The sequence below is a fragment of the Amblyomma maculatum genome, chromosome 5 (assembly GCF_055883805.1).
Source record: "Amblyomma maculatum isolate TAMU_Amacu chromosome 5, ASM5588380v1, whole genome shotgun sequence".
Taxonomy (NCBI): domain Eukaryota; kingdom Metazoa; phylum Arthropoda; class Arachnida; order Ixodida; family Ixodidae; genus Amblyomma; species Amblyomma maculatum.
This window is the reverse complement of record NC_139348.1, coordinates 103,942,748-103,969,416: the sequence shown is the minus strand read 5'-3', so window position 1 is coordinate 103,969,416 and position 26,669 is coordinate 103,942,748. Positions and strand designations below refer to the sequence as shown.

At 46.4% G+C, this 26,669-nt stretch overlaps 1 protein-coding gene and 1 long non-coding RNA gene across 3 annotated transcripts in view; one reads left to right on the top strand and one right to left on the bottom strand.

The window, feature by feature from the left end:
• LOC146189089 (uncharacterized) overlaps positions 1-17,749 on the bottom strand; it is a 55,008-nt gene extending 37,259 nt beyond the window's left edge. The window contains exon 1 of the long non-coding RNA XR_014707270.1: positions 17,637-17,749. This is a non-coding gene — a long non-coding RNA (uncharacterized LOC146189089). The remainder of the gene's footprint in view (positions 1-17,636) is intronic.
• Positions 16,401-26,669, top strand: part of LOC146189088 (astacin-like) — a 26,651-nt gene continuing 16,382 nt past the window's right edge. For both annotated transcript variants that reach the window (XM_084603208.1, XM_084603207.1), the window contains exons 1-2: positions 16,401-16,604; positions 23,357-23,430. In XM_084603208.1, the coding sequence (XP_084459334.1) occupies positions 16,460-16,604; positions 23,357-23,430 (219 nt within the window). In that variant the 5' untranslated portion in view covers positions 16,401-16,459. The remainder of the gene's footprint in view (positions 16,605-23,356; positions 23,431-26,669) is intronic.

The following is a 26,669-nucleotide window of genomic DNA, read 5'->3' as shown; positions in this document are numbered from 1 at the left end:
CTGTCCTTGTCATTATTCTCTCGTTGTTGTTCTCCGTCGCAGCGCTCGTAATTTGCTAACACGATAGGTGTGCTCGGCAAAACCTTGCTCAGGAGAGCCCTCTTTATAAAAACCACAGGAACATGATAGGTGCGTGTCGTGAATATTTTCCCGTTGAATATCCTGACAGAATTTTCACTAATGTCTTTATTTTTAATTTTTACGACCATTCCAAGAAACGTTTTCATAGATGGATAGAGGTGAAATTTACTTATATGGGTTCTGAATCTGTGAAATCAAGCTCCTCACTAGTGAGACGCTTTTTCTTTCCTTTCTTTAGCACTGAATCATGTTTCTTTCGAGATTTAAACTACTCAATGATATTGCTTTTCTCTGTGTTCTTTGTTGGTACACGGCAATAAATTTCAATGTCAGACACTGAAATGGGCTCTTTTATGGCAGCGCCAATCCGAGATAAAATGTCATGAATGCTCCAATTTTCTTCACTTGTGACACTTTGATTCTCAATATTGCATTTCCCGGAGTATTGCTCCGACTGAACTGCCTGCGGTCACCATCTTGTAGCTTCTTTTCTTGGCACTGGTATTTTTCATCTAGCGGACTGTTTTTCGCTTCAAGCTTTTTGTTCTTCCTAACCTCAGCCTCCAGGTTTTTCTTCAGTCCACCAGCAGTGTTGTGGGCGTAATCCAGGCTTGTCGTAAGTTCCATCTGTTCGTTTCTAAGCTCGTGAATCTCATATCGGAGCTCTCTTTCCATTTTTTTGCGGAATAATTTCAGCTCTTGACGCAATTCCTCGTTCAGACTAGCATAATCGGCCCTCATTTGCTCCTTCATTTTTGTACCAATCTTTGTCATCGTGGGCACGCAAAATGCAACGTACATTCAAGTTCAAATGTTGACAGCAGTAACGGATAAGAAGAGAGCAAGAAAGGTACAGATGTGCTTTAAAGAAAATAACCTTCAGCAGAAATTCATGAGGGAAAAAGCCTCGTAGTCAGTCCGCCACTGCTGCCATTGTGTCTAGGATAGGTTAAGGAACGTTTCTTTTGTAGGGGGCTGAGACGACGTAGCTCTGGCGTAATAGGTCACGGGTGCTTTGGTAGATGACGCATCTTGGTGACACTTGCATTATTCAGTACGTGGACACCAAGCAGCTCTGTTACGGACGCCATGTTCAATTTCGCAGAGCATAACCTGCAGCAGAAATTCACATGGGATTCAAGATCGTAGCCAACCAGTCGGTCGCTGCTGCCCATTTAGGTTGCTTATGCAGGCTTAAACGCGGCCGGTGAGGTTGGGTTTGAACTCGGGTACCCCGGTTCGTACGTTTATACAGCCTTTAAAGCGCTGGTAATAACAGAGCTACCTTGATAAGAAGCTTGAAACCGCAATTGGATTACATTTAGTACTCACTGATCACATTTACAAGCATTTTATCCAAAGTAAGTTTTCATTGCAGTTGGCGAAAGGTCAAGACGGCGAAAACGTCATAGGAGCAACTTCGGTTGCTTATGTGGTCAGTACTGTGATGTAGTGGTTTGTTCAGCCATGTTGCCCTATTCCCATGAAGAGTAAGACGGATGTCAAGTTCCAGGAGGGAAGGAGTGTCGTTCTGAGATAGATATACTCGAAGTATCTCACATTCCTCAACAAGCCTGCGCATAGTGTGGACTGCTTCTGCTGCCGTTCGACAGGCGGTTCACTTTGACGCTCAGGGAAGTATTGCACAGGCCGATATATTCGGCGTAGTGGTAATATTTGATTCCCACAATGTCCAAAAGGGCGGAGAATGTCGAATGGACGTGACTTACTCTGGGTGCACCTTTACGAGACACGCAATATAAGTCCGATCGGACGTTGCCAATTCCAGGCGTAGCCGAACAATTAGTGACGAAGGCTTTCGTATGCGCGTGAACCAAGCCTTTCAAATGCGAACATCTGTTTTGCAGCGAGCTCCCCAATACATCTACCTTCCATCTTGCAGTTGACTATAGTTTCGCGGAGAGGCTACGTCGATATCACTTAATTAGCCAGCACGAGCCCATGGCCATTCTTACAACGCTAAACAGTGAAGCGAAGGGTTAAGCTTGGGAACTGCCTCCTTTAAAGCCAAGACAGCAGGCATAAAATAGGTACTTTCTTTTGATTTCATACAGAGGTGGGGGCATCCATCAATTTTTCGACGGAGCAACCCTCCACGCTTCTTCTTCACCAACTACGGGTCGCACAAGCCTATCCCGCCTCTTTATATACCCACAGAAAGACCACGTGACTGGAGCTCACGCGCAATCGATGAAGTTCACGTGCAGTGAGAACCTACGCTAATATTTCATAGTGGCGGCCACAGTGTACCGTTTTTTAGTGCGTTGCACTTCTAGCCGCAATCACGGTGGCGCTGCGGTCGCCGACGGGAGGGGACGTGCTTCTCATCGGCCCCTGCTATTATGCCAATTAACGCAGTGTTAATTTACAGTTACCGCGATATATTTGGTACCAAAGTGTGCGCGAAGGTGCGGGGCATCGACCGGTACCAGTTTTGACCAAGCGGTACGTGATTCTCCCGATTTACGAGGACTTTTCTCTGGTGCGGTGCGGACTTTTCTCTAAGACTAACGTCGGCCTACCACGAGTACGGCCACCGGTGTCGACGGTGCCCGGCTTCTAGGCCTAAACCGGCGACGAGTACGACCAAGATGGCGTCCGAAATGGAAGTGGCCACGTCGATGGAAGACAACATGACGTCAGCACCGAGCATCGGCAGTCTCGGCGGGCGTACGTGCATTGAAGTTCAAGGAGAGGACATTACACCGGAAGAAGTCGAAGGCTGGTCGGCCTCCGGCAAGCGCGTCAAGCAGATCATGGCCGGCAAGGAAAACGGTGAGTCCGCCGCCATTACTCGCCAGTCTAGACCCAAGACTAGGGCCAGCTTTGGTAAGAGAGTTGCAGCCTCGGTAACGAAAGCGGCGAGGATGCCCATGGACATGCCGAAGGAAGACACTAAGATAGTCATGAGACCACGGGGAGGTCTCAACGTAGCGAGAACTGAGGTTTCAATAATTATGTCGGCCGTCATGACGGCTGCTCGAGTAACGAAGGAAGAAGCCAAAGCAGACACCATCTGCACGAACGCGCAGCAAAACATCATCGTGGTCAGCAACCCGGACGAGAGGCGTGCCACGCTGTACTCTAAGGTCAAAACCCTTAACGTAGGAGACAGGACATACGAAATCAGCGCCTACCGAACGGCGCCGGACGGCACGGTCAAGGGAGTCATCCGAGGCATAGCCGTAGACGACACCCCGGAGGAGATAGCCGAAAACATCGTGAACCCGTGCAACCCCCTAGCGGTGAGGCGCACAGAATCGGCAATACAACCACAGTGATAGTACTCTTCGCAGGAGAGAAAGTACCGAACTACGTCAAGTATGGCTCGATATTAGTCAGGTGCGGGCTTTACCGCAAGCACTTTGACGTGTGCAGGCAATGCGGCAAGATCGGCCATAGAAGAGACGTATGCCCGAATCCCAACACCAGAGTATGCTTCGGCTGCGGAATCGCGAACCCCAGCGAGGATCACAAACGCGAATGCAAGCCCAAGTGCAGGCTCTGCGGGGGACAGCATCCAACGGGCGAGAGGGAATGCAAGAACAAGTACAAGATGCCGTATGTGCTCAAAAAACGGCAATGGGAACGCAAGATGGAAGCCAAGCAGCAACAACTGGATCCGAAAAGCTTTCCGCCGCTGCGAGAGCCGTCTGCCGAGAGACCCCGCGGAGATTCGAGGCAGCGCGACAGCAGCCGCAAGAGGGACAACAGCAAGGGAGGCAGGAGCGCCAGCCGCCACAGACCGTCGCAATCGGGGGAAAGAGTCGCCTGGGCCGAAACAGTCAAGGCAAACATGGCAGAGAAGAGACAACCACCGGCGCAAAACGCCACGAAGAAGTTCCAAGAAGAGAACGGGGTGGTAATAAAAGCCCTAAGAGACGAGAACGAGAAGCTAAAGCAGAGAATCGCCGAATAGGACGCAACCATCAAGGAAATCAACGCGAAGCTAACGACATTAATTGCGATGCAGCAAAAGCAGCAGCTGCTGCCGAAGCCCGCACAAGAGAGGAAACAAGAAGATATAACCGAGGACGAACCAGAGGTCGAGGTGGACCCGAGAGCCACGAAAGCGGCGGGACCGGCTCCCAAGAGGAGAGCCATAGAGGGCGCCAAGGAACGAAAGACAATGGAGAGAATCGAAAAACAGGACGACAGACTCGACCGTCTCGAGGCGATCAGCAAGGTAACCAACGAAAGCCTTACTGCGCTCACGCAAACGGTTCAGCAGATGACAACGAACATACAGAGCACGATCCAGAACATGATGGCGCAAACGCAAGCACAGCTGCAGACGCAGATACAGGCACAAATACAAGGTATGGAAGCACAGATCATCGCCAAACTGCAGCAATCATGGACGGGACAGCACGTACAGCAACATCCACACCACCAGTGAGAGACCTCTTGGTCTGGCACTGGAACTGCAACGGCTTTACCGGCAAGAGAGCGGTGCTGCAGCAACACTTGTAGCAACTAACAAGGAAACCAGACGTCATAATGATTCAAGAAACACACAGCGAAGAGACGCCGAGAATGCCGGGCTACCAGTCGCACGACAGCCCGCCGAGCAAAAGGGACACGTCCAAGGGCAAGGGTCTGCACCTTCGTTAGGAAAGGGATCACCTTCGTGGAACACGAAATGATCGGCAGAAGCGCCATCGAACACTGCACGGTGGAAGTAATCACGGGCAAGAAGAGGAAGGAGAGCACTTTCCTGGTGAACGTCTACAGCAATCCGTCCCACGGACAACAGAAATTCAAGGCACTGCTCCACAAGGCAACTTCAGTCGCGGGGAGCAATACGCTCGTAGTGTGCGGAGACTTTAACGCTCCGAGCCAAGACTGGGGCTACCACAGAACGACGGTCAAGGGGAGAGAGCTGATGCAAGACGCCACCGACGTCGGACTGAACCTAATCACGGATCCGGCCTTTCCCACCAGGATCGGCACATCTGTTACGAGAGACACAACTCCGGACCTTACCTTCGTCAAAACTGACGGAGGATCAAGAGAAGCGAAATGGAGAAACACGGGCCAAGAGCTGGGCAGCGATCACTACATCGTGGAGGTCGTCGTACCGCTCGAAGGCCAAGGCAACACCGGCATAAGGAAGCATCGCATTACGGACTGGGACGCCTTTTGAAAGGCGCTACCCGCGGAGCAAGTGGACATTACGGACATCGAGCAATGGACGGCCAACGTCGTTGAGACGACGGAAGGAGCCACCAAAGAGCTAGAGACGGACGAACGGATAGACAAGATGGACAGTCGGCTGGCCCACCTGATAGAAGCCAAGCAGTCCATAAAGGCGAGGTGGCAGAAGCGACGAACCAACCGAAGTCTAAGGAAGAAGATCGCCGAGCTCAACAGGCAGATCGAGGTCCTTTGCAGGGTGCTATGCACCCAACAGTGGAACGAGGCCTGCAACGAAGCCGACGGACAGATGCACAAGGGCAAGACGTGGAACACGCTGCGGAACCTTCTCGACGAAACCAAGACCAAGGGCCACCAACACAACAACCTGGCCAGGATCCTACACAAGGCAATCGGCGAACACGGGGAAGACGAGGTCAAGCGGCGCTTGGACGCCAAGTACCTGCCGACCACCCCCACGGAAAGACACCCGGATTACCAAGGCAAAGAGAACGAGACGCTAGATCGCGACATCCAGACCTGGGAAGTCAGAGTTGCCCTGCAGGATCTCAATGGAAGGTCTGCCGCGGGTCCCGATCGAGTGACCAACAGAGCGCTCAAGAACCTCAACGAAGCGGCCATCGAAAGGCTCACGAACTTCTACAACAAGTGCTGGCAAGAAGGAAGGCTACCCAAGCAATGGAAAGCAGCCAAGACGATCCTCATCCCCAAGCCTGGCAGGCCGCCCAACATAGAGAACCTCAGGCCGATCTCGCTCACTTCGTGCGTGGGAAAGGTCCTCGAGCACGTTCTCATGAACAGGTGGCAGCGTTACCTGGAAGAATCGGAGTTTTACCCAAATTCCATCATCGGGTTTCGGAACAAACTCGAGACGCAAGACGCCATGATCTTACTGAAGAACGAGATCATCGACGATACGGCGGGCACCAAGGACAACAGAGCCGTACTCGGGCTGGACTTGCAGAGCGCCTGTGATAAAGTGAGGCACTCGGCTATCCTGGCCCAAGTATCCAGGCTAAATATGGGCAGGAGGACATACCAGTACATCAAAGACTTCCTGACGGAACGGACCACCAAAATCTGTGCGGGAGACCTGCAGCTCGAAGAGAAGAAGCTGGGCAGCGTCGGAACTCCGCAGGGGTCGGTAATCTCCCCGCTACTCTTCAACCTCGTGATGATCGGGGTGGCCACCCGGCTAGAAAGAGTAGCGGGAGTCCGGCACACCATCTACGCCGACGACGTTACGCTATGGGTACCGGGAGGAAGCGACGGACACATCGAGACAACGCTGCAAGAAGCGGTCAACGCCATCGAGGAGCAGCTGGACGGGTCTGGACTCGTTTGCTCTCCGGCCAAGTCAGAACTGCTGGTGATTCCCCCGAAAGGATCGGGCAGGAAAAGAAAGAATATGGAAGTCAAGTACGAGCGTCCCAAGATCACGGTCAAAACGGCGGGAGGACAAGTAATACCGGAGGTCGAGAAGATTCGAGTACCCGGGCTGCTCATCCAGCGAAACCGAGCCAACGGTGAAACGGTCAACAAGCTCGCGGGCAAAGCGGCTGCGGCAATGAGACTCATCAAGAGGGTGTCCAACAGAAAAGCGGGGATGAAGGAGGAGAGCCTGACTAGGCTCGTTCAATCCTTCGCAGTTAGCCACATAACGTACGTGGCCGCCTTCCACAACTGGAGGCCGAGTGAACGTAACAAGATAGACGCCACCATACGCAAGGCGTATAAGGCGGCACTCGGTCTCCTCGGGGGCACGAGCACCGAAAAATTCATGGCGCTGGGAGTCCACAACACGCTGGACGAAATAGCCGAAGCACAGAGAACGGCGCAACTCGAGCGTCTCTCTGAAACGAGAACCGGAAGACAGATACTGCGGGACCTTGGCCTCGAACCGAGAGAAGGCAAGCAGCAGAAAGACGTACCTATACCAGATAGCATCAACAGAAAGCTCAGGGTCTTCCCGATCCCGAAGAACGTGAACACCGAGCACAACAGGGAGCGGAGGTTGGCGAGGGCCAGGGCTCTCGTAGACCTCCACGCCAGAGAAGAAGGCGCCGCCTACGTGGACGCGGCGGAGTATCGAGGGAACACCGACGCATACGCGGCGGTGGTTGTCGAGGCATCGACGGGTGCAACGAAGACCGCGGTGAGCGTACGGACTCGAGAAGCGCACCGGGCGGAGGAGGTGGCCATCGCCTTGGCCGTTTCCGACCCCGGATGCACTACAGTGTTGTGTGACTCTAGAACGGCAGTGAAGAACTACGCCAAGGGTAGGGTATGTAGTGAGGCCGCGCGCATACTGCGCAAGGCCGAAGACATCGGACACAAAAGTCCTGTGGTGATCAAGTGGTTTCCGGCCCACATGGGCAGTGACGTGTCGGAACGCGGAAACGTGAACCACAACGAGACGGCCAACTCGGCCGCGCGCGGACTAACCAACCGCGCGGCTGCAAGCACGGCCGACTCGGAGTCTTGGTCGCGGCGCAGTGCCAAGGACAAGATGACCACCTTCAACGAAATAGTGAAATGGTACAGACTGAACAGACAGACTATGCCGCCACCTCACCCGGGGCTTACCCGGAAGGAGGCAGTGTTATACAGACAGTTACAGACGGGGTCCCTGCTCACCCCGGTGCTAGCTAAGCACATGTGTCCGAGTGTGCACGCGAGCGACATGTGTAGACTGTGCGCGAAGGAGAGAGCCACCGCGGCTCACATCCTTTGGGACTGTAGCGTAAATCCGCGCGAAGCCAGCGAGAAGACGACGATCCCGCCGCAGCTAGAGGCTGCAACGATGAGCTATGATCAAGACACACTCAAGGCCGTCCAGCAGGTCTCGGCAGCTCTAGAGAGGCAGCGACCGAGCGAAACCGAGGAGAGGGGGGGGCAGCACCCCCAAGAACGGGGCGGCGGCCCTCTCGAACCCGCGGAAGTAGCGAGGGACGTAACAAGACCTCAAGGAGCACAACGCACGAGACTGACGTAGTGGCCGCGTCGCGGTAAAAGCTTGTCCTCTCTGCTTGGAGGGAGCCTAACCGATTCTGCAGGCATTTTAAATAAAAGTTGTTCTCTCTCTCTCTCTCTCTAGCCGCAATCACAGATTTCGCCGATGTCTCTCCTCGAGACGAAACGAAGAGGCGTCCGTGTGCTGTGCGATGTCTGAGCTGTTTTTGTTGTTGCGGCTGTAGCAAAAAGGAAAGACAAATGCACGGGTCTGCATGATGATGATGATGATGATGATATGGCTTTCCCCTTTGCATCGGGTGGACGCAAATGCACCCTAGCCGCTGTTCGAAGGGGCAAAAGAAGAGAGGAAAGTGACGGGGGGGGGGGGGGGGGGGGGGGGGGAATTAAAGAGCACTGCAGAATCTGCATTGGAGCAATGTGAAAGCACGGATGCTGCTGTTGGTTGCTTCTGGTTGCTTAATTCACTTTTTGTTTGCCCATTTTAGTCTTGGGTACAGATTGCGCGCCAATTTCTTTCTACGCCCTTTTTCGGCTCTACTTCCGGTTGCATGACGTCACATCCTCTACCTCACAATAATTCACTTCTTGTTTACCCATTTTACTCTTTCGTACTTTCAAATAGCGCTCCAATCCCTTCCCATGCCCTTTTTTTTTCGGCTCTACTTCCGGTTACGTGACGTCATAACCACTACGGCACCCCTTTCTCTCTTTCCGGTTTCACTCCCACCTTCCTCCCTTCTCTTAAGGCGCGGTTCAGGTACAAGTGTGGCATATACTGCGCCTTTCCTTTCCTGTTAACCAGGTATTCCAATTTATTACTTATTTAACCTTTTGGCCTTATTACTTTTTCGGACGCAACATTACGTCACCCTGTATCCATTTAGACGACTAATTACCCTACATCACTTCTCAATTACTCACATCTGCTGCGGACACGCTCTGCGGACACGGCTTGCGGACAGGGTCTGCAGACACAGTCTGCGGACAGAAATCTCTGTACATAGCAAGTAATGCTTCCGCATGAAAAACCGCGGATTGAAAGCGGGTGTTAAACAGGCTATATCGCTGCAACACTCTTCTTCCGCACTGTCACTCGGTTCAAGCCATGCTTAAAATATTTTAGTCTTCCTGGCTGGACCATTAAAGATAGTATTGTTTTATGCCTTGTTCAATCAGGGCGGCCGGTGAAAATTCGAGCGCGTTTCAATGATTAACGCAGATAATAAAGGCTATAGATGTACTTGAAGCGCTACTTCATTTGCTGAACGATATATCCATAGTGCTGTAGGCGCCCGTCATCACGGCGCGGGAGACGGGTTTGCAGAGCTAAGCGTCTCCCCCGAGCGCTGCCATAATCAGCAGAATTACATTGCTCCACTGTCTGCAGACAGCGAAGATTGAAAACTGCACACGAATTAACCGCCAGCGCAGCGTGCACTGGCGGCCAATTCGAGCTGTCTTCGCTAAGGTACGATGCGAGCCTATCCGCGTGCTTCATCGCTGGTTTCAACAAAAAGATCGTCAACTCCGCCGGTTTCGTTTTACATAGAGATGAAGCAAATGAAAGTAGGTGCATACGTGGCTCAGTTGGATAGAGCTAACTGATCCGATTGGGAGCGGCAAGCAATGCAACCATTGGTTAAAAGTAGTTGCACTCACACTGAACATCCCGAGCACGTTATGCAATGTCTTTCGCTTTAGTGCGCAAAAGCGAGAACGGTTTCTCTCCGTTCTTTTTCTTTATTCTTGTTTCAAAAACTCGCATGGCATCGCCTTGTTGGCGGGTGCAAAGCCGTCATCGGCATGAACCATTGGATTCGACTAAAAAAATTATGGATGTGCTCTTAATAATAGGTATTCACTGTTGTCGCCTGCCGACTTCCAAAGTACTATAAAGCGTCTCCTGCGGCTGTAAATGTGTCGCTGCATTGATTTGCTATTCTTTTGTTTTTTTTTTGTTTTTTGACTGATAATAATAATTGGTTCACAGGAAGGGAAAGGCGCAGTATCTGTCACACTTGCTATGTGGACACCTGGACCGCGCCGTAAGGGAAGGGATGAAGGTGGGAGTGAAAGTGGAAAGAGGAGCCCTAGTGGAGGGCTACGGAGTAATTTCGACCACCTGGGGATCTTAAACGTGCACTGACATCGCACAGCACACGGACGCCACTTCGTTTCGCCTCCATCGAAACGCAGCCGCCGAGGTCGGGTTCGAACCTGGGAACTCCGGACAGTAGTCGGGCGTCTTACCACTGTGCTGCCCCGGCGGGGCTGCGCATAGTTGGAATTTTTGTTAGAGTCCTCCCGCCTAAACACATCGCATAGTATTTCTTCGCTCTTCCCTAATGTCACACTGAAGTGTCTCATGATCGTGCTTTCGTGGCCTTACCATCACCTGTGTTGTCGCCCCCATGTTGTGGTATCGTTTTCTCGGACAATGACCGCTAGTCTTAAAGTTCCAGTGTTGTTTATTGCGATCGTCTTTCTCATCTCAGCACTAAAGCACTTATATAGAGCCTACCGTTAACACTTCGCAGCCAGTAGACGTGGCAAGCTTGAAAAACAATATTTTGAAGGCTAAAAAAAGTCTGCCCATAACTCCCGCCTCATGAAGCTCTTTGCCGGAACAACTTAGCCCACTCTATGCAGTAACAGTGGCTTGCAGATAACACTAACCGAAGAGGTATTTTTCTGCCCTTAAAGCAAAAACCTATCATGATCCTTGAGCATCGTATGCCCAAAGTAGCGAGCGCTTGTTAGCACGTGTTAGCACTGGAAGTTATTTACAAATGGTGCAAATCCCGCTCTTTCGATTGCGAAATCAACCAGAAATTTTTCGTATGACTAGTTTCCGGGTTCAAGACAAAAATAAACAGTGGGTAAACCTCGTATTCATTGTCAGCACTTTCAGAGCATATATTTAGGGGAAAATTCTGTTTTGCTATCGTTTAAATTTGGCAACCATCGTGCAGACTGTCAGTCCCGAGAGCCCCTAATCAGCCATCGAAATGTTAGTTATGCGGAAACCAGTCGTTAGAACGTGGACGTACAGCATTATGACAATGCGCGAAAACCTAGAGCACATCTAGATATTGACGTATTTAAGGCACTTAGCATGCAGCAAGCAAAAAATTGTGAAGGAAGCTGCCATGAAAATTTTATATCAATTTTAAATCGCTCCTTTCAGGATCGCGATTAGGCGAAGAAACAAATGCGCCGTTTATCGCAGCGATATCGTTGCGAAAGCATTACTAACCTTATTAGATTCTGCGATTATTTTTTAGGCAGAGATAGTTCCAAAAAAATTACAGGACCGCGCTGAACCCTGCTTAAGAGCGGGAACGGCGAAAGCCATTATACAGTACTGTTTTCACGAACTGCGTCGTCATTGTCATCGCTACTATCATCATAACCACAATCACTGTTATCACCTTTATCATTTTCAAATAAATGTACCGTCAAATTCTCATCGCTAATAATATTATCACTAACTGCATCACCATTGTCATCGCTACTATCATCCTTACGCTACACAAGGAAATTTGCGATCTGTTTCCTACGATCCCGGCGTGGAGTAGTGAGTGGTTTGCCCGCTCGGAATTGGAGGGATAGTGGCTCGATTGCTCGCAAAGACAGGTATTTTTTTTAAGTGTCAATGCGGAGGGACGTTTGCTGGTCACACTTTCTGTGAATATCCGCCATGAGGCGAGAAAGGCAGCTGTCTTGAAGAATATGACGTCATAACGCCGTTTCTGAACGGCGTATGCATGCAGTAATGCCGTATCTAAACACAGTACAACTCAAAGCATGCACATGCGTTTTGTTTACAACCAGTGGCTCAAACCTCGATGTTTAACAACAATCAAGCCACTGAACTAAGTTTTGAACAAATAGACGATAAACGATGACGCCTAGATAAGTTACTATCGAAAAATACTCCAAGATATTTAACACAATCTGTGTATAGAATAGGCATATATTTACATAAATTGCAGTCCGGCTTTTGCAAGTAGATTGGAAAGTTAATTACAGTATATTTTCGAGCTGAGACCTAAAACAGACAAGTGTATTTTTTCCATTGACGACCACTCAGTTGTTAGTACGCCAAAGTACTGCATTGTTTACGTTATTCTGGAACATTTCAGACGCCAATTTGTAAGAAAGATGTTTTGCCGGTGACGCAGTGCGATCTGCATACTAAAACACCAAAATTTGGAAATTGCCAAATTAAACTTAATAATGAAAATATTAAACGACATAAACGATAAGAATAACCCCATGGGAATTCACCCGCACTCAGCGACAAGTTAGAAGTATAAAAACACTTATGATCACAAGAAAACGGTTGCTCAGACAGCTTTAGAGAATGCTCTAAAAGGCCCACGGAATTTCAAAAAATATAGTTTGCTTAGCAGGATTTTATGGTTCTTGGTGTTAAACGCTTTCAATAAATTTAAAAAAAAATTACGTACGTAAGAACATTATCTTCGAATTAAAGCCGAGAACAATTAACCTGAAAATTCCTCATGCAGTGCAGCTGCACCACGTCCAGAAGCAAGCCCAAATTGCCGATCAGTCAGGATCAAAAATTTGTTGAGAAAAGAAGATATTGGGTAGAGATAAATTTTTCCGAGACCTCAGCCTGTAGTTTTCAATCTTAACTTTCTTTCCTGAGTTGTGTAGAATCAAAACAACAGCCCTTTTTGAAAGGTGCTCCTGAATATCGTCACCCACCAGGAAAGAATTCAGTATACGGTGAATATCATCTGACAAAGCATTAGAATTCCTTCGCAAGATGTATAATGATATGCCCTCGTAACCAGAAGGCTTAATCGGACGGAATATAAAACGAATTCCTTCCAGTTCGAACCTCGAAATTCTCGGAAGAAAAGCTGGCACGGATAAGGATTGCGTCAACCATCAGTAGGTGTTTATTGAGTGCGGAGCAGCTCTTTTAGACGTTCTTGCAAATTACCTGCCGCAATAATCTGCCACAGCTGAAAAGGGTTGTGGAAAAGAGCCGAAAACTGACCGTTTACTGGAACACACCCCTCTGAGGTGATTTCAGTTCAGTCGTTCAGTCGTGTCCGACTCTTCGGGACCCTATGGACCGTATTATGCCACGCTTTCCGGTCTCTCACTATCTTCCTAACATCACATAACTTCATCTGCAGTGCCTCGTGGATGCCATCTAACCATCGCGTTCGCTGCCTACCCCTTCTCCGGCGACCCTCAACCTTTCCCAACATCAAATCTTTCTCCAGCGACTCCTCTCCTCATCAGATGACCAAAGTAGCTGAGCTTTAACTTTAGAATTTGCCCCTCCAATGAGCAGTCAGGGTTTGTGGTCGACAGTATCGACTGATTTGATCTTCTGGCAGTCCAAGGAACTCTCAAGAGTCTTCGCCAGCACCACAATTCAAACGCGTCAATTCTTCGGCGGTCAGCCTTTTTCACAGTCCAACTCTTGCATCCATTTATCACAACTGGAAAGACCATAGCACGAATTATACGGATCTTGGTTGGCAGTGTAATGTCTCTGCTCTTTACTAGGCGGTCAAGGCCAGCCATGGCTCTCTTTCCCAGAAGCAGGCGTCTCCTAAATTCATGGCTGCAGGTGACTTACCGGAGACTATTTTTTGCTTACATTTTTTGAAGACTGCTGGAATTCATGACAAAAGTAACAGCGTTTCGCGCCTTGAAGAAAAGCAACAACTTTGTTCTTTGTGGCTCGTATTCTAATCGCAGTACTTAGTTCCTCGGACTTCTTTTTCGGCGTTTCCGCAAGGCGACCCTATATGAAACTGTAGTAAGAATTTCGGTGTTTATCCAGTAGCGATTCCTTCTGATCGCTTCTCTGATATTTAATCTTTGACCGAGTGCAAATTTATTTATTTCTTCAGTTGCATACAGAACCTTTTATGCACTTTGCATGACAAATATTCATCATTTAAGGATGCTCGATCAAACGAAGCATTCAGATTGTCGAGCTTAAATTTATTCACTTTAGAGAGAAATCAGTTCCGCTGCCCAGGTGCCGGACGATGTTCCAGACGCATCCTGTAATACTAGACGGCCTGCTACAAAGTACTGGTCAGCCATCCTCTTTAAGACAGTACACGACTTATGTGAACAGTTGGGAGCTCTGATCGCAATGTGATCTAAACAGGATTGCACTAGTCTGTTATTAACCAATCCCGCTGTACTGCACGAGCTGCAACTGTTTATTACAAACCATATGCATACAGCGTTGATGAATAGTTCCAAACGTACACTTGCTCATGCCCAAAATGTTGATACTGAAATTCCTAGTCAAATAGAATCGATCTACTCAGCTCCATTGCCGTAAAGTTTCATTAATTTATTTCCAAGAACCTTGGAAGGCGGTGCGAAGGCGGCCGATAAAGTGGTAATAGATGCACTGAAAAAGACCCCTAATAAATTCTGGCCATCGGGGATTCCGCGTGCACAAAAAGACTGTCAGCAAAAAAAAAACGTCAGTCATAGTTTCCAAAAAGTTCGATACCTCCACCATGACGCCCATGTCGTGTAGCAAAATGTGCGCAACCTTCACCATGACGTCCGTGTCGTGTACACAAAATGTGCGCAACCTCCACCATGACGCCCGTGTTGTGTGGCAAAATGTACGCAACCTCCACCATGACGCCCGTGCTGTGTAACAAAATGTGCGCAACCTCCACCATGACGCCCGTGTTGTGTGGAAAAATGTGCGCAACCTCCACCATGACGCCCGTGTTGTGTGGCAAAATGTACGCAACCTCCACCATGACGCCTTTGTTGTGTAACAAAATGTGCGCAACCTCCACCATGACGCCCGTGTTGTGTGGCAAAATATGCGCAACCTCCACCATGACGCCCGCGTCATGTAACAAAATGTGCGGAATGGCAGTGCAGGGTGAACGCATCGAGAGAAGCCTGAGTAAAACTGATTTCTTTTGCTAGGAAAGCGCCTTAAACACAGTTGCTGACTCAGCTGTGAATTTACATTCTTCCAGTATTTACGCGGATCTCGAATGTCCACATTGCCAAAGGTGAAATTTTCTTTGAGTTAGATCCACATTTTGTTTAGGAAAAAATAATATCGATGGCTCCCAGAATGAGAAAGATAAACTAGCTGCACAATGTTCTCCAGGTCTCCTTGTTTACAAATTCGAACAAGGTATGATGTTTCATTCCTTTTTAAAACGTCTTTCCTCCTTCCACCCAACCAAATTTATAACCGCCCTCCTTTGCCTTCGTTTTTCCCTTCCAGAAGAGGTCGTGGTTAGCTTAGGTCAAGTTACCATTAAAGTAGATATTTGGGAATGATTCCTCTTTTGGGTAGTTGCTTCAGCTTTTGACGTGCTTCAAGCTATTTTTCCTTGCAACTTTAATCATTTCAATATTAGAAATCGGTTGTTTTTGTAATGGGTAACCACAAAAAGTTCTTTCCTTGAAGTAAATTTAACAGTTTGCATTATACTTTCGCTTAAATAAAAGTCAGCTTATAAACTTGTTCTTTATAGTATAAATATTCTAAAAGTTGATGTAAATCCATTTGCATGATGCAGAGGAGTCTTGAAGGTACAAATAAAACGTCTTTTTTTCTACTCTTTGCTTCGTTACTTCTGTTCGCCAATGTACAAATATACGCAGATATTGCTTGCCTGAACAGAAGGTTAAATTCTAGGGGGCAGTTTTTGTGTCACATTAGCCAACTATCATCCATTAAGCGGCCATAGAAAGAAAAGTTGCCTTTTGGTGGCACAGACGCAATGTCAGCACACAGAACCGTTAACTTCATGACGCCCAGCTAAATTTTCACGAGAGGATGCTGTAAGCATTTCCTGCCCTCCACTTTACGATCCTTACTTCAGCGGTTGCAACGCTCTGCACGGTTCGTCCAGTCCCACGTGGGCTCCACCAGAAAAGCGACGCCGAAAGACTCAATGTGCTTCGCGTAAGCAAAGAACACGTGTTGTCTGTGGGAAAAGTTGCCCTCATTTCTCACCTCTTGGAACTCTTTCCCTCGTCACCTGTCATCCCAGTCTAGTTTAGTAGCGCTGACTGTGGCAGAGGAATCGAAGGTAATGCCACGTGCTCCTTGCTTCCATTAATAAGGGGGATCGCTGCCCACGCCCTTATAAGTGCCTCGAAAGAGGAGCCCTTGTCAGAAGGTTCTTGGGTCTCGACCTTTGAAGACTGTTTTTGCAATACAACAAAAATGACCTCTCTCTTCAGTACCGGGCTCGCGGGCGTCGTACGTGTAGCTCGGGTGGCAAGCATCGCTCTCTTAATTCTGGGAAGAAGCGCTAGGACAACGCCAACGCAATTCTTCAGCGAAGCTACGCCATCAAAACTGCAAACAGGTTTGTTACAATGCATATTGTTGTAAAACGTTAACAGTTCGTGGTGGGTAGATAAAGTTTTGCTTATCCTGTCATGGAAATGCAGCTGAGGTTTCTCGTGGAAGCTTCATACAGTGTAAAGCTTCATGATTTCAGACCATTCAACCCAGTCCGCATACAATGCGCGGGGCTCCGCTTAGTAATTGAGAATTGAGAATATAACCAGCCGAAACGCAGCTGAGGTTTCTCGTGGAAGCTTCATACAGTGTAAAGCTTCATGATTTCAGACCATTCAACCCAGTCAGCATGCAATGCGCCGGGCTCCGCTTAGTAATTGAGAATTGAGAATATAACCAGCCGAGACCTCGGTATGTTTTGTACTGGGCAATATATGTATTCTGTGCACCTGAGTGTAACCGGAGCTTTTTTTTTTGCAGACTTAGTTGATGTTTCCAAACTAGATTTTATTATTGGTCTAATATTGCCTTCTTTCTGTTAGGCCACTTTAAGTTTTCATCTATTTTAACCTAATACACATTCACAGCACACCACAGAAAAGATACTGTTGTTGTAGTCCAAGATGATTGTCAGCTTCTTCGCCATACATTTGGTTACGAAAAAATACGCTTTTCAATTGTCGCTCAAATTTGAGATATCCTGGAAATTAAACATCTGAAGTGGTTTTTCATATTCCTGGGTAAACTGTTGTCAACACGAATTTATTGAAGAGCAGATCGCTCTACAATTGTTTCAGTTTGTCCAGTTTCGTTCGTTTGTTTATTTGTTTTTTTTTTTTTTGTTTTTTTTTTGTTTTTTTGCAAGGGCGTCCGCTTTCCGTCCAGTGTAGACTGCGAAGTGCACGTAACGTTATTAAGGCTTTTCAAAGGGTAAAAATCTGCGGCAAGAGCTCTGGCACCAAATGCGACCAGCCTTCAAGGCATTTCATATTAGTGCATTCCACCACTTCACCCGTTTTCAAAAGTTGTATATTAAGAAAATGATCTTTTTTTTTTTATCTCACACGCCAGATTAACCAAGTCGTAGACAAAATACCTTTTCCGATGGAGCTGCAAACACTCTGTAATGTCTCTTTCGGGCCTCCCAAAAAATTAATTTCTTCCCTGGTGTCAAGTACTTCCATGCTTCTATGGGCAGTGAAACACCATGTGCCGTGCTTTCAAGTCAGTTCAAAACGTGTGTATGACTGAAAAAAAAAAACAAAAAAAAACAGGGCTTCTGAAATCGTAATGTCAAAGCAACCACTGGTATATTTTGGTAACCAATAGAAAAAAAGAACTTTTTTCTTTGATACGAGTCGAACTAGAATTGTGTGGGAGTGCTTAGATTGCCTCTACGAGTTAATCAAAACGAATTATATTATAGACCTCATTTTCAATGTCCACGCTGCATCATAGAGGGGCAAACGTAACGTCATTGGGTTGATGACCTCCACTTGTACTTGGGGTCTCGTTCCCTGAATTCGAGGTATTGTGGTCCAAAGTGTTCATCCAGGAACAGTTTGTAAGGCGATGCTTTTATAAACACAGATTAACCTGAAATTTAGCATTTGTTTCGAGAGGACGACGCCAAGAAGCACTATTTTACATCTGTCTGTGCATGGTTGGAGTAACGTGGACCTTAAGGAGGGACTATGCCGTCTGCTGAGGTTGTCTTTAACCATAGCTTAAAATATTTGGATGGGCTCGCGTGCCTCACGAGGAATAACAGAGATAGCAGCGCTTGGCAGGAAATTTGGCAGCTGTTGCGAAAGTAGGAAAGAATAGAATAGCCGTGGCTAGCCATTCACTGAAAAGTTCTTAGATTCCATGTTACGGATGTTTCAAACAGAGATCAACCGAAGAATATGCTTGTGAAATGCTAACGCCATTACGTCATTCGGAAGCGTATTCCAGAAGCCCACGCGCCAAATATCTGGCAGGGCCAGATCAGCGGCGGCGCGCGTTTTTATTTTTATTTTTTCCGCTGTCGGACGGCGAGTGCTCGCCGTCGGGCGAAAAACGCAGGCTTGACGCCGCAAAAAACGCTCCATGTATTCCGGGCTTAAGAGTGACAAGAAAGGAGTGCGTTTAAAATTAGCCTGACGGTTATGTATATGCAGTACAGCAATACCAAGGCAGGCAGTAACTCCTACCGTGCGAATTCAGTTAAAGCACCCTCAAGGCAGCGCACATACACGCGGTTGAATTTCGATACTACCAGTTGCGAGAGGATCCTCAAATTGGCTTCAGGGTATTGGTAAACTAAACAGTGTCGTGCTCAGAGCTGTCAGGAAGCATATAGTTTGTTCTAAATTGGCCTTCCTGTCAGTAGCATGCACCTGGTTGCTCCTGAGAGCCCGGTATCAAGTTCACGCTGGTGATAGCTGACTGCATAAAACTCACTGTAAATAAGACAAATAGTGGGCCTCTTTCGCACATCTTAGCACTGAAAGTGTATGCCCTGCAGTGCAGTACATATAGATATCCCCGAAAATATGAAGTCAAGTGCGCACAAAGTGGTTACAGCTATGAAACAGGAGCGAACAGCCATTCGAAAGCATTCGCAGACGACACTCACCTAGAGCAGATGACACACCTGTGAAAGTCCAGCAGGAAGCTGTGTAGCGTGGCACTGACGGTACTGTACACACTATTGCAGTGTGCCACGGAGCATCGTTTCTTCACATGCCGCAAGTTTTTTTTTTTTTTTTTTTTTTTTTTTTTTTTTTTTTTTTTTTTTTTTTTTTTCTGAAATAAAGCGCTAAGCGCTTCAAAAGAAGAACGCGAAGCGTGCAAAGATGGAAAAAGACTTCGCACTGGCTGCCCGCCGAAGGAAACGACAAAACCGGGAAAGCCGCCGCAGCGGTAAAGCGGGGTGCACGGGGTGCAAATCTTACCAAACGGTGACAGAGAAGCGACGCGCAATGACGACGAAAAATTCTCAAAAGGGGCATTTCGAGACCGGCGAGCTAAATTTATAAGCTTTACCAGGCGCGCCAGTGCAGATAGCTGGCGATAAGAAATCGTTTCGTAAGCTCCCGCGGCCACTGTGGCCGGGTACCGAAACTATAGGCCTGCAAAAGTCGGGCTGCCAATGCACCGCACACTCACCAACCAAGAGCAGAACAAGGGAGGCGCGAGTCTCGCAAAAATTACAAAATTTTGGCATGTTTTAATGAAATGACTTATCTCTTTTATAAAACAAGGCGCTAAATATTTGTTCTTTCTATTGGTCCGTAGCATTCCAATTTGAGTTTTGTTTATTTATTTGGAGTGTTTGGCCGCCCAACCTGTGTACTGTAAACGCGCCGAATCGCTTTTGACCGCTTTTGGGCCCAGCCTTCGCCACGAGTTTATTTCCGCCATGAATCTTAGCCTCAGATTAAGCTCATAGTGAAGCGAACAAATGACATGTATAGGGCAGCTCTGTGAAATAGTTCGCGCTTATTTAGCCATTTCAATTGATAGGGGCTCTAAGCGGAGATAGCATACTCCAATATAGGGCGAATGAATATTTTTGTTTCCTTTTTGCGCCAGGTTCAAGTTTTTGGCCTAGTTGAAATTTCTCATTCAGTTCAGTTCTCATTTGGTTTATAGGGCTTCACGTCCCAATGAGACTCAGGCAATGAAAAACGCCGTGATGGAGGGCTCCGTAAATTTCGACCACCTGAGATTCTTTAACGTGCACTGACATCGCACAGCACACGGGGCCATTTGCTTTTCGCCTCCATCGAAAAGTGGCCGCCGGCAGGGATTCGATACCTCATCCTTGGGCGCAGCAGTCAAGTGCCCTAACCACTGCACTACCGCGCCAGGGCAGCACAGCTCTCGATACTCTTTAGAGCAGCCTTCCTAAATCAGTCAACGAGGACATAAATGATTCCGGGAAAGAAAAGCTTGGGCCAAATGGGGTGTGCGCGCTCGTTTCCATCAACTCCCTGGTGACCTGGTACACATACCAGCTTCTTTAAGTGGTACACTGATTAAAAATTTTACAGATTAGCGGCACTTCATGTTTGAGAAAGAAGTGAAAAAAAGGGCTCTTAATTACTCATGTGAGCAAACCTCGACATAGGTATCTAATTCCTATTGTCGACTCTATGCATCAGTCCGACAATTTCTGCGAACATTAGTCATTTAAGGTGCTTCTAGCGATTGTCCGTGAAAATTTTTACCATGATTTAATGATTTAGAAACACTGGAAATGTGGTTGCTTTAAATCTCGGGAAATGTCTGTAGTTGTTCAATTCCCGTCGAAATGAAAAGTTTCACAAGCGGCACGTCAATTTGGTTATTTGACGCCATTAAAACTGCTTAATGCAAAACGAAATTCTTAGCAACACGAAAGTGCAGCGTTTAACGTTGCTGCGTTTGAGCTGATTGCTGAGTGATATATGCAACACAGTGGTCACGTAGGAAGGCTCCTTACTTTCAAAGCTGACAATTTGTCAATATTTGCACTGCGTTTTCTTACACAACACGGTAAATAATAGCAAGCCTTTGATACGCTTCTAGTTCTGGGCCGAGACTGCTCCTTTTTCATAAGCGGAGCGTTTTTGCCGTCACTTCGAGTGTCCTGATTGGTGGGAACACCGGAACCGAATCCCAGTTCGATTGCCACCACTTCCGGTTGCGGCGTTTCTACCAATCAAATAAGGGCGAAAAGGAAGAAGACGACTCGTGAAAACGACGAAAACTCGGAATACGGGCCCTGGGCTATGTTTTCGCTTACTTGCCCCCATTAATCTCTCGATATAAACTTTCCCAAACTCTCAAACTCTTTTGACGTTTCAGGATCGTACTTTGTGTACTTTCTCGTCATCTGAGAAAGTAATTCTCCTATATCCTCGCCCGACACATTACCTAAGGACGATGTAAAGGAACATGTATCGTCAAGCTACCTGTTCTTCACTAACGTTTTCTACTGAGCGCTGAAGTTTTTGTGTGAAGTTGTATGAAGTTTGCTAGCTTATACTGTCGGCGTACGTCTGGTCAAATCATAGCTGTCAATCAAATGACGTCATGATGATGTCATAAGAAAAAATTATCGAACATTCATCCCTCGGATCGCCAGCCGAGCTCTTTAACCAACTGCGCCACGCCCTGGATTGCGAAGAACATATGTCTACCGTGAGGATGGTAGTAGCGATAAAAATGACGCTGCAATTAGATGACGTTGGCAATGATAATGACTGTGCATTTAGTTGATAATGATAATGAGAGCAAACATGATGCACCGTGTGCACCAGCAACACTTAGGCTTTCGCATTTCTGCCGTGTAGATTCCACAGTGCTCTCAGATTTCTCAGAAATTTTCGTCTTAGCCCTCTATGACAGGAAACATTATAATTATGAACTGCATTTTTAACTACGTGTATCAGAACTCCGGAGTTAGACGTCCCGATGTGACTGACCGGCTTTTATGGAGATAGTAATGCAGAGCTTTGAATTGGCATGAACATTGTGCGATTCTTAAACGCGCACCAAAGGGCCCGGATAGTCTGAATCAATCTGGAGCTGTAATAGGAATAATAGTAATAATCCTAATAGAAATAATTTTGACCACTTCCAGTGTGAGTATGTGGCTCTGTGAGAAACGCAGGGCAGTTGATGACCTTTATTTTTCTGTTTTTTTTTTTTTTTGTGGTCTACATTACCCACACATAGGTAATGAAGCACGAACATCGAACTGAGGTTGCATTTTTCTTTTTGATAACATAAACACATAGATCACTGTACATGAGTAGTCAAATGACGTTCGTCTTTGATCGCTGGATAATTTAAGTTTGGTTTTTTTCTCTAACCGGTCTCGGCTCCGGTTTCAACAGCAAAGCGACGGTGTTTGTGACTCCTGTGTTTGCCAACTCTCCTTGGAGATGCTCGCTCGCTTACATAGACTATTCTTGCCACCTAGTAATTATTCCCTAAATTTTTAATACAATAACTCGCACACACTATACCATTGATGATCGCACTGCCCAGACGAAGAAATGCCTCCTGTCGAAACGCTGGCTCGGCTTGCGAAATTAAGCTCCCCCTGAACCCTTGTTCAGTGCCTCTTTCGTACTATGTAGCCATCTTCTTTCTCTCGTTCTACTCTCGACGTATATGGTTCTCCCGCAACAGTTTTTCCACATCCAAGGACTCATCCATAGTTTGTATCTTTTTATAGAGGCTTCGCAGTGTTTCGTAAAGGTTAACTCTTGCGGTTCAGCCGAGCAATGTTTTTAGCTGCAAATAATTTGTACGAGCGCCCGAGTTATAAGCAGCATAAGAGCTACCATCATTGGGTTCGGGTGTCACAAAACGCGCTTGTTGTACTATCGCAGTAGCGACATAATAATCATCGAGAAATTGCTCACACAATTACACTGAATATTAAGAGAAATTACTTGCGAAATAGAGCTCCCTAAGCTCATTCTTTTAACAGTCAAGCGAAGTCAATAACGAATAATCCTCAAAGCGAATGACCTTCGAGAGGTATACTATGTTGTCAGGTTTACATCCACTCCCATCCCGTGCTCAAGGGCCATCTAAATTACACGCAGGCTCTGCGCATTCGCGTGGAGTCTCGGTGACACGCAACCAGCCGACAATGCGCCGGAGTGACAGCATAGAAAGTTCGAAGGCCTTTCGCTGTCACGTCATTACTTCGACGTTCCTGCCGCAATTCCACACTTATTTACTCCTGCATCGAAAATAGGATTCCTCTTTCTGTGCTATTTTGCTCTTTCCATAAAATCAGTTATGTCATGACATGTTCTCTGCACGCAGGCATACACACGATGGAAGTGGGACACATCAAAGAAGACAGCCTGAGGCCCATCGGTGGGGGTGGTGAGACTGATGTGAGCCCCATTCTTTGTGTTCTGAGCAACAGTAACTGCGCGCAGCACACCCACTTTATTCCACCATCCAACTCAGATCAAAACCGCGGCTATCTATCGTGTCCTAAATGTGCTCACATGCCTGCAACATTCTTACTGAAAATCCTCAAATTTGATTAACACAGAGGGAAAAGGAAGACGCAGACGTCACCATGAAGCTATTGATTCGAATGCAGGTTGTTGGATACCCACTGCTTGGTTTTATTTACACGTTTACATTGTGTTTACATCTTGTTTTTGCGGCTACGGTGCACGGGCGAGGGTAAACTGAGTTTTCTAAGGATTACTTTCTTTTCCTTTTAGACATTATGACATCGAGAACTCTGATGCAGTGCCGTATATGACTAAAGAAATAGACACTATGGACCTACTATGCCGCGAAAGATACTTTAGGAGAAGTTAACAGGGGTAGAAAGGGGGGGAGGGGGGGCAGTATTAAAATATGTATTTATTTCTATAAAACATGATGGCTTCCTAGCGGCACGAAGCCGGAGATAAACTACTGGTAACACAATGTATGTTAGTGCTGGCTGTAATTTGAACATTTGAAGTAAATGTTTCCCCGACAGTTCTTACTCGAGCAAGCTCAATAGAATTGGAATAGTGATTACTATGCCCGCATGCTTCTGCAACAATATAAGCCTTTTGTTTCTGTTACAATGGGCACATTCTTGGGCGAACCCAGTCGAAAAAACTGCAGAACCATCTCAAAACTACGACAGAATATCCTGTAGTTCTGTCGTAAACTTCAGATTTTCCTGTTGTTGTGTAGTAGTTTTATGTAGTTCTGTAGTTTTTTTTTTCTGTAGTAGCTTTCTGTGGTCTGTAGTTTTGTGGTACTTTTCTGTTGTAACTACAGAAAGCTCCGATGTTACTACAGAAACTTCTATTGTCACAACAACTTTTCTGTCCAAAACCGCACAGAAATTCTGTCCTAACAGAAATTACTCTGTAGTGTTTTCCGACTGAGAACGGACGCGGAAACTGCTAGCGCAGACTTCCAAAATGCTGCTTGCTAATGCAGAACAAACACGTTTCAGGAATTACATGATAAAAACTTTCCGCAGAAAATTATATTGCTAGTTATTGACAACGAAAGTAACCGATATTTTTCAATCTGAAAGTTCTGTAAACAACTACGAGAGCAGCGCGAAAAGAGGAAGCGTCGTAGCCAACGCCAGGGATTGGGTTTCTTTCGCCTTTTGCTAAGTGTGTTATACAGCGAGCAACTGCAGCGTACATAAAGTCTAGACTATTTGATTAACGAGTGATAGTGAGCTTGTTTTCAAAGTTAGGAGCAGTATCAAAGGGCACTTGCGAGGGCTCTTCGACGCCGGAAAACATGATATATGCGCCGCAGCGTTTGACCGGAGTCTGTGTTACAGCGCGATCAGACGCCATAGCGCTGAGTCCGTAGTACTGCTTTAGAACTGGAAGAACTGTAACAGCTGAAATGCATATGTATGCCAATAATTTTCAAAAAAGTCGGAATCTGCTGAACAATAAAACCAGCAAGGACTCCCAAGTTTTATCAGATGATTCTTCCTCCTCCATAGTTACTGAACTCAATTCCTCAAAGTAGAAGCAAAATTACCCTATTGAAAAACAAAAGTTCTACCGGGCAATAATATCACACAATCTCATACAAATAGCACAAAATCTCATACGGTGCCATCATTATCATAAAATCTTCTACATAATTCGTGATATTGTACGAACTTTTATGAGGTCTTATGCGTTTTTATGCGATCTGTAGGTGGTATTTTATGCGCTTTCAGTGAGAAAGTGTGAGGAAATGTGAGGTTATTGCCTCATACAACATTTTTCACTAGGTTAGGAAGACCTTCGCCTCAAAAGTCAAAGCGAAAGCACCTTTACCGCTGCCTTTTCATTTCACGCATTTTTAAATATTTTTTGGTTGCTTACATTTCCGTGCGATGTCACGTGGCTGTGACGTCACGACCCTGTCGACGAATAAGGATTTTTTTCCGACAAGTTTGGAGATTCCCTACTAAAACACCAAAAGTTCTAAGGGGCAATAACCACATAAAATCTCATCTAATCATATAGACTCTAATACGGTGGACATCATTATAATAAAATATCGTACATAATTTATGATAATGTACAAGAGATTATGACACCTTATGCAATTATATGTGACTTGTATGTGATTTCTTATGTGAATTCAATGATGATCTTTCGGGAGGACGAGTTTTATATGCAACTGCGTAAAAAACAGACAACAGTGAAGGGGGACAGACAAGATTCGAGACATAAGCGGTGGTCGCTCACGACCTTTAGTTTTGCCCGTCGAAGATGAGTGCCAGTCGCGATAGTTGAGCATTGGGCATAATAAGCCCCGATCCGCTTACATTTTTCATCGGAGATATTTCATTATGCTGGCGACACAGCCCTGGTATTTGAATATTCATCTTATGATTATGCGTTATCTGTGATGCAAAGAGACATAAGCACATTGGTAAATTATATTCCTCGTTACCAATCTTGATAAGGCAAAGTCCAAACGCATTAGGAATCCTGATAACGGCGTTGAAATTAATGGCGAATTAAGGCTTAGTGAGTTTCGATGCCGCAAATAAAGAAAATAAAAATAAATGATAAAATAATCATAATTGTAAAATGAATTATCTACTCACCCCTGCTTCTTTACTCTCTTTCGACTATTTTGGTTCGCGCATATATGCATTCATTACCAGGAATTTACATTGTATGTACATCAGTAAATGTTAATGCAAGTTTCGGCATATGTACAAATTTATGAGAAGGAGCGACTGTGAAAACTAATTGTAATGTATTTCATTCTGTAGGGAAAGGAAACCTTACGATGCATTATAAAAATCTAGCGCAGCAGGTCTATCACACGGCAAATAAAAGTTAATAAACTGTATAGCGAGGTTTCCCGAAATCTCGAGTTTGGTACACTGTTGACAGACAACCAGAAGGTATTATGAATGATCTCAGCATAATGAATATAAGACGGTTATATCAATTTGGGAATTTAAGAACAAATTATTGTAACATGTGTTTCAGAGAATCTGACAACAAATGAAGAACGCTAAGGCTAAAGGAAAGATATTTGGGGTATCACGAGCGTACGCACTAACTACGGGAAAAGAACGCGAAGGTATTATGTGCGAAAGTTGCTTAACAGTTTACTTATAATGCTTCGGAATATC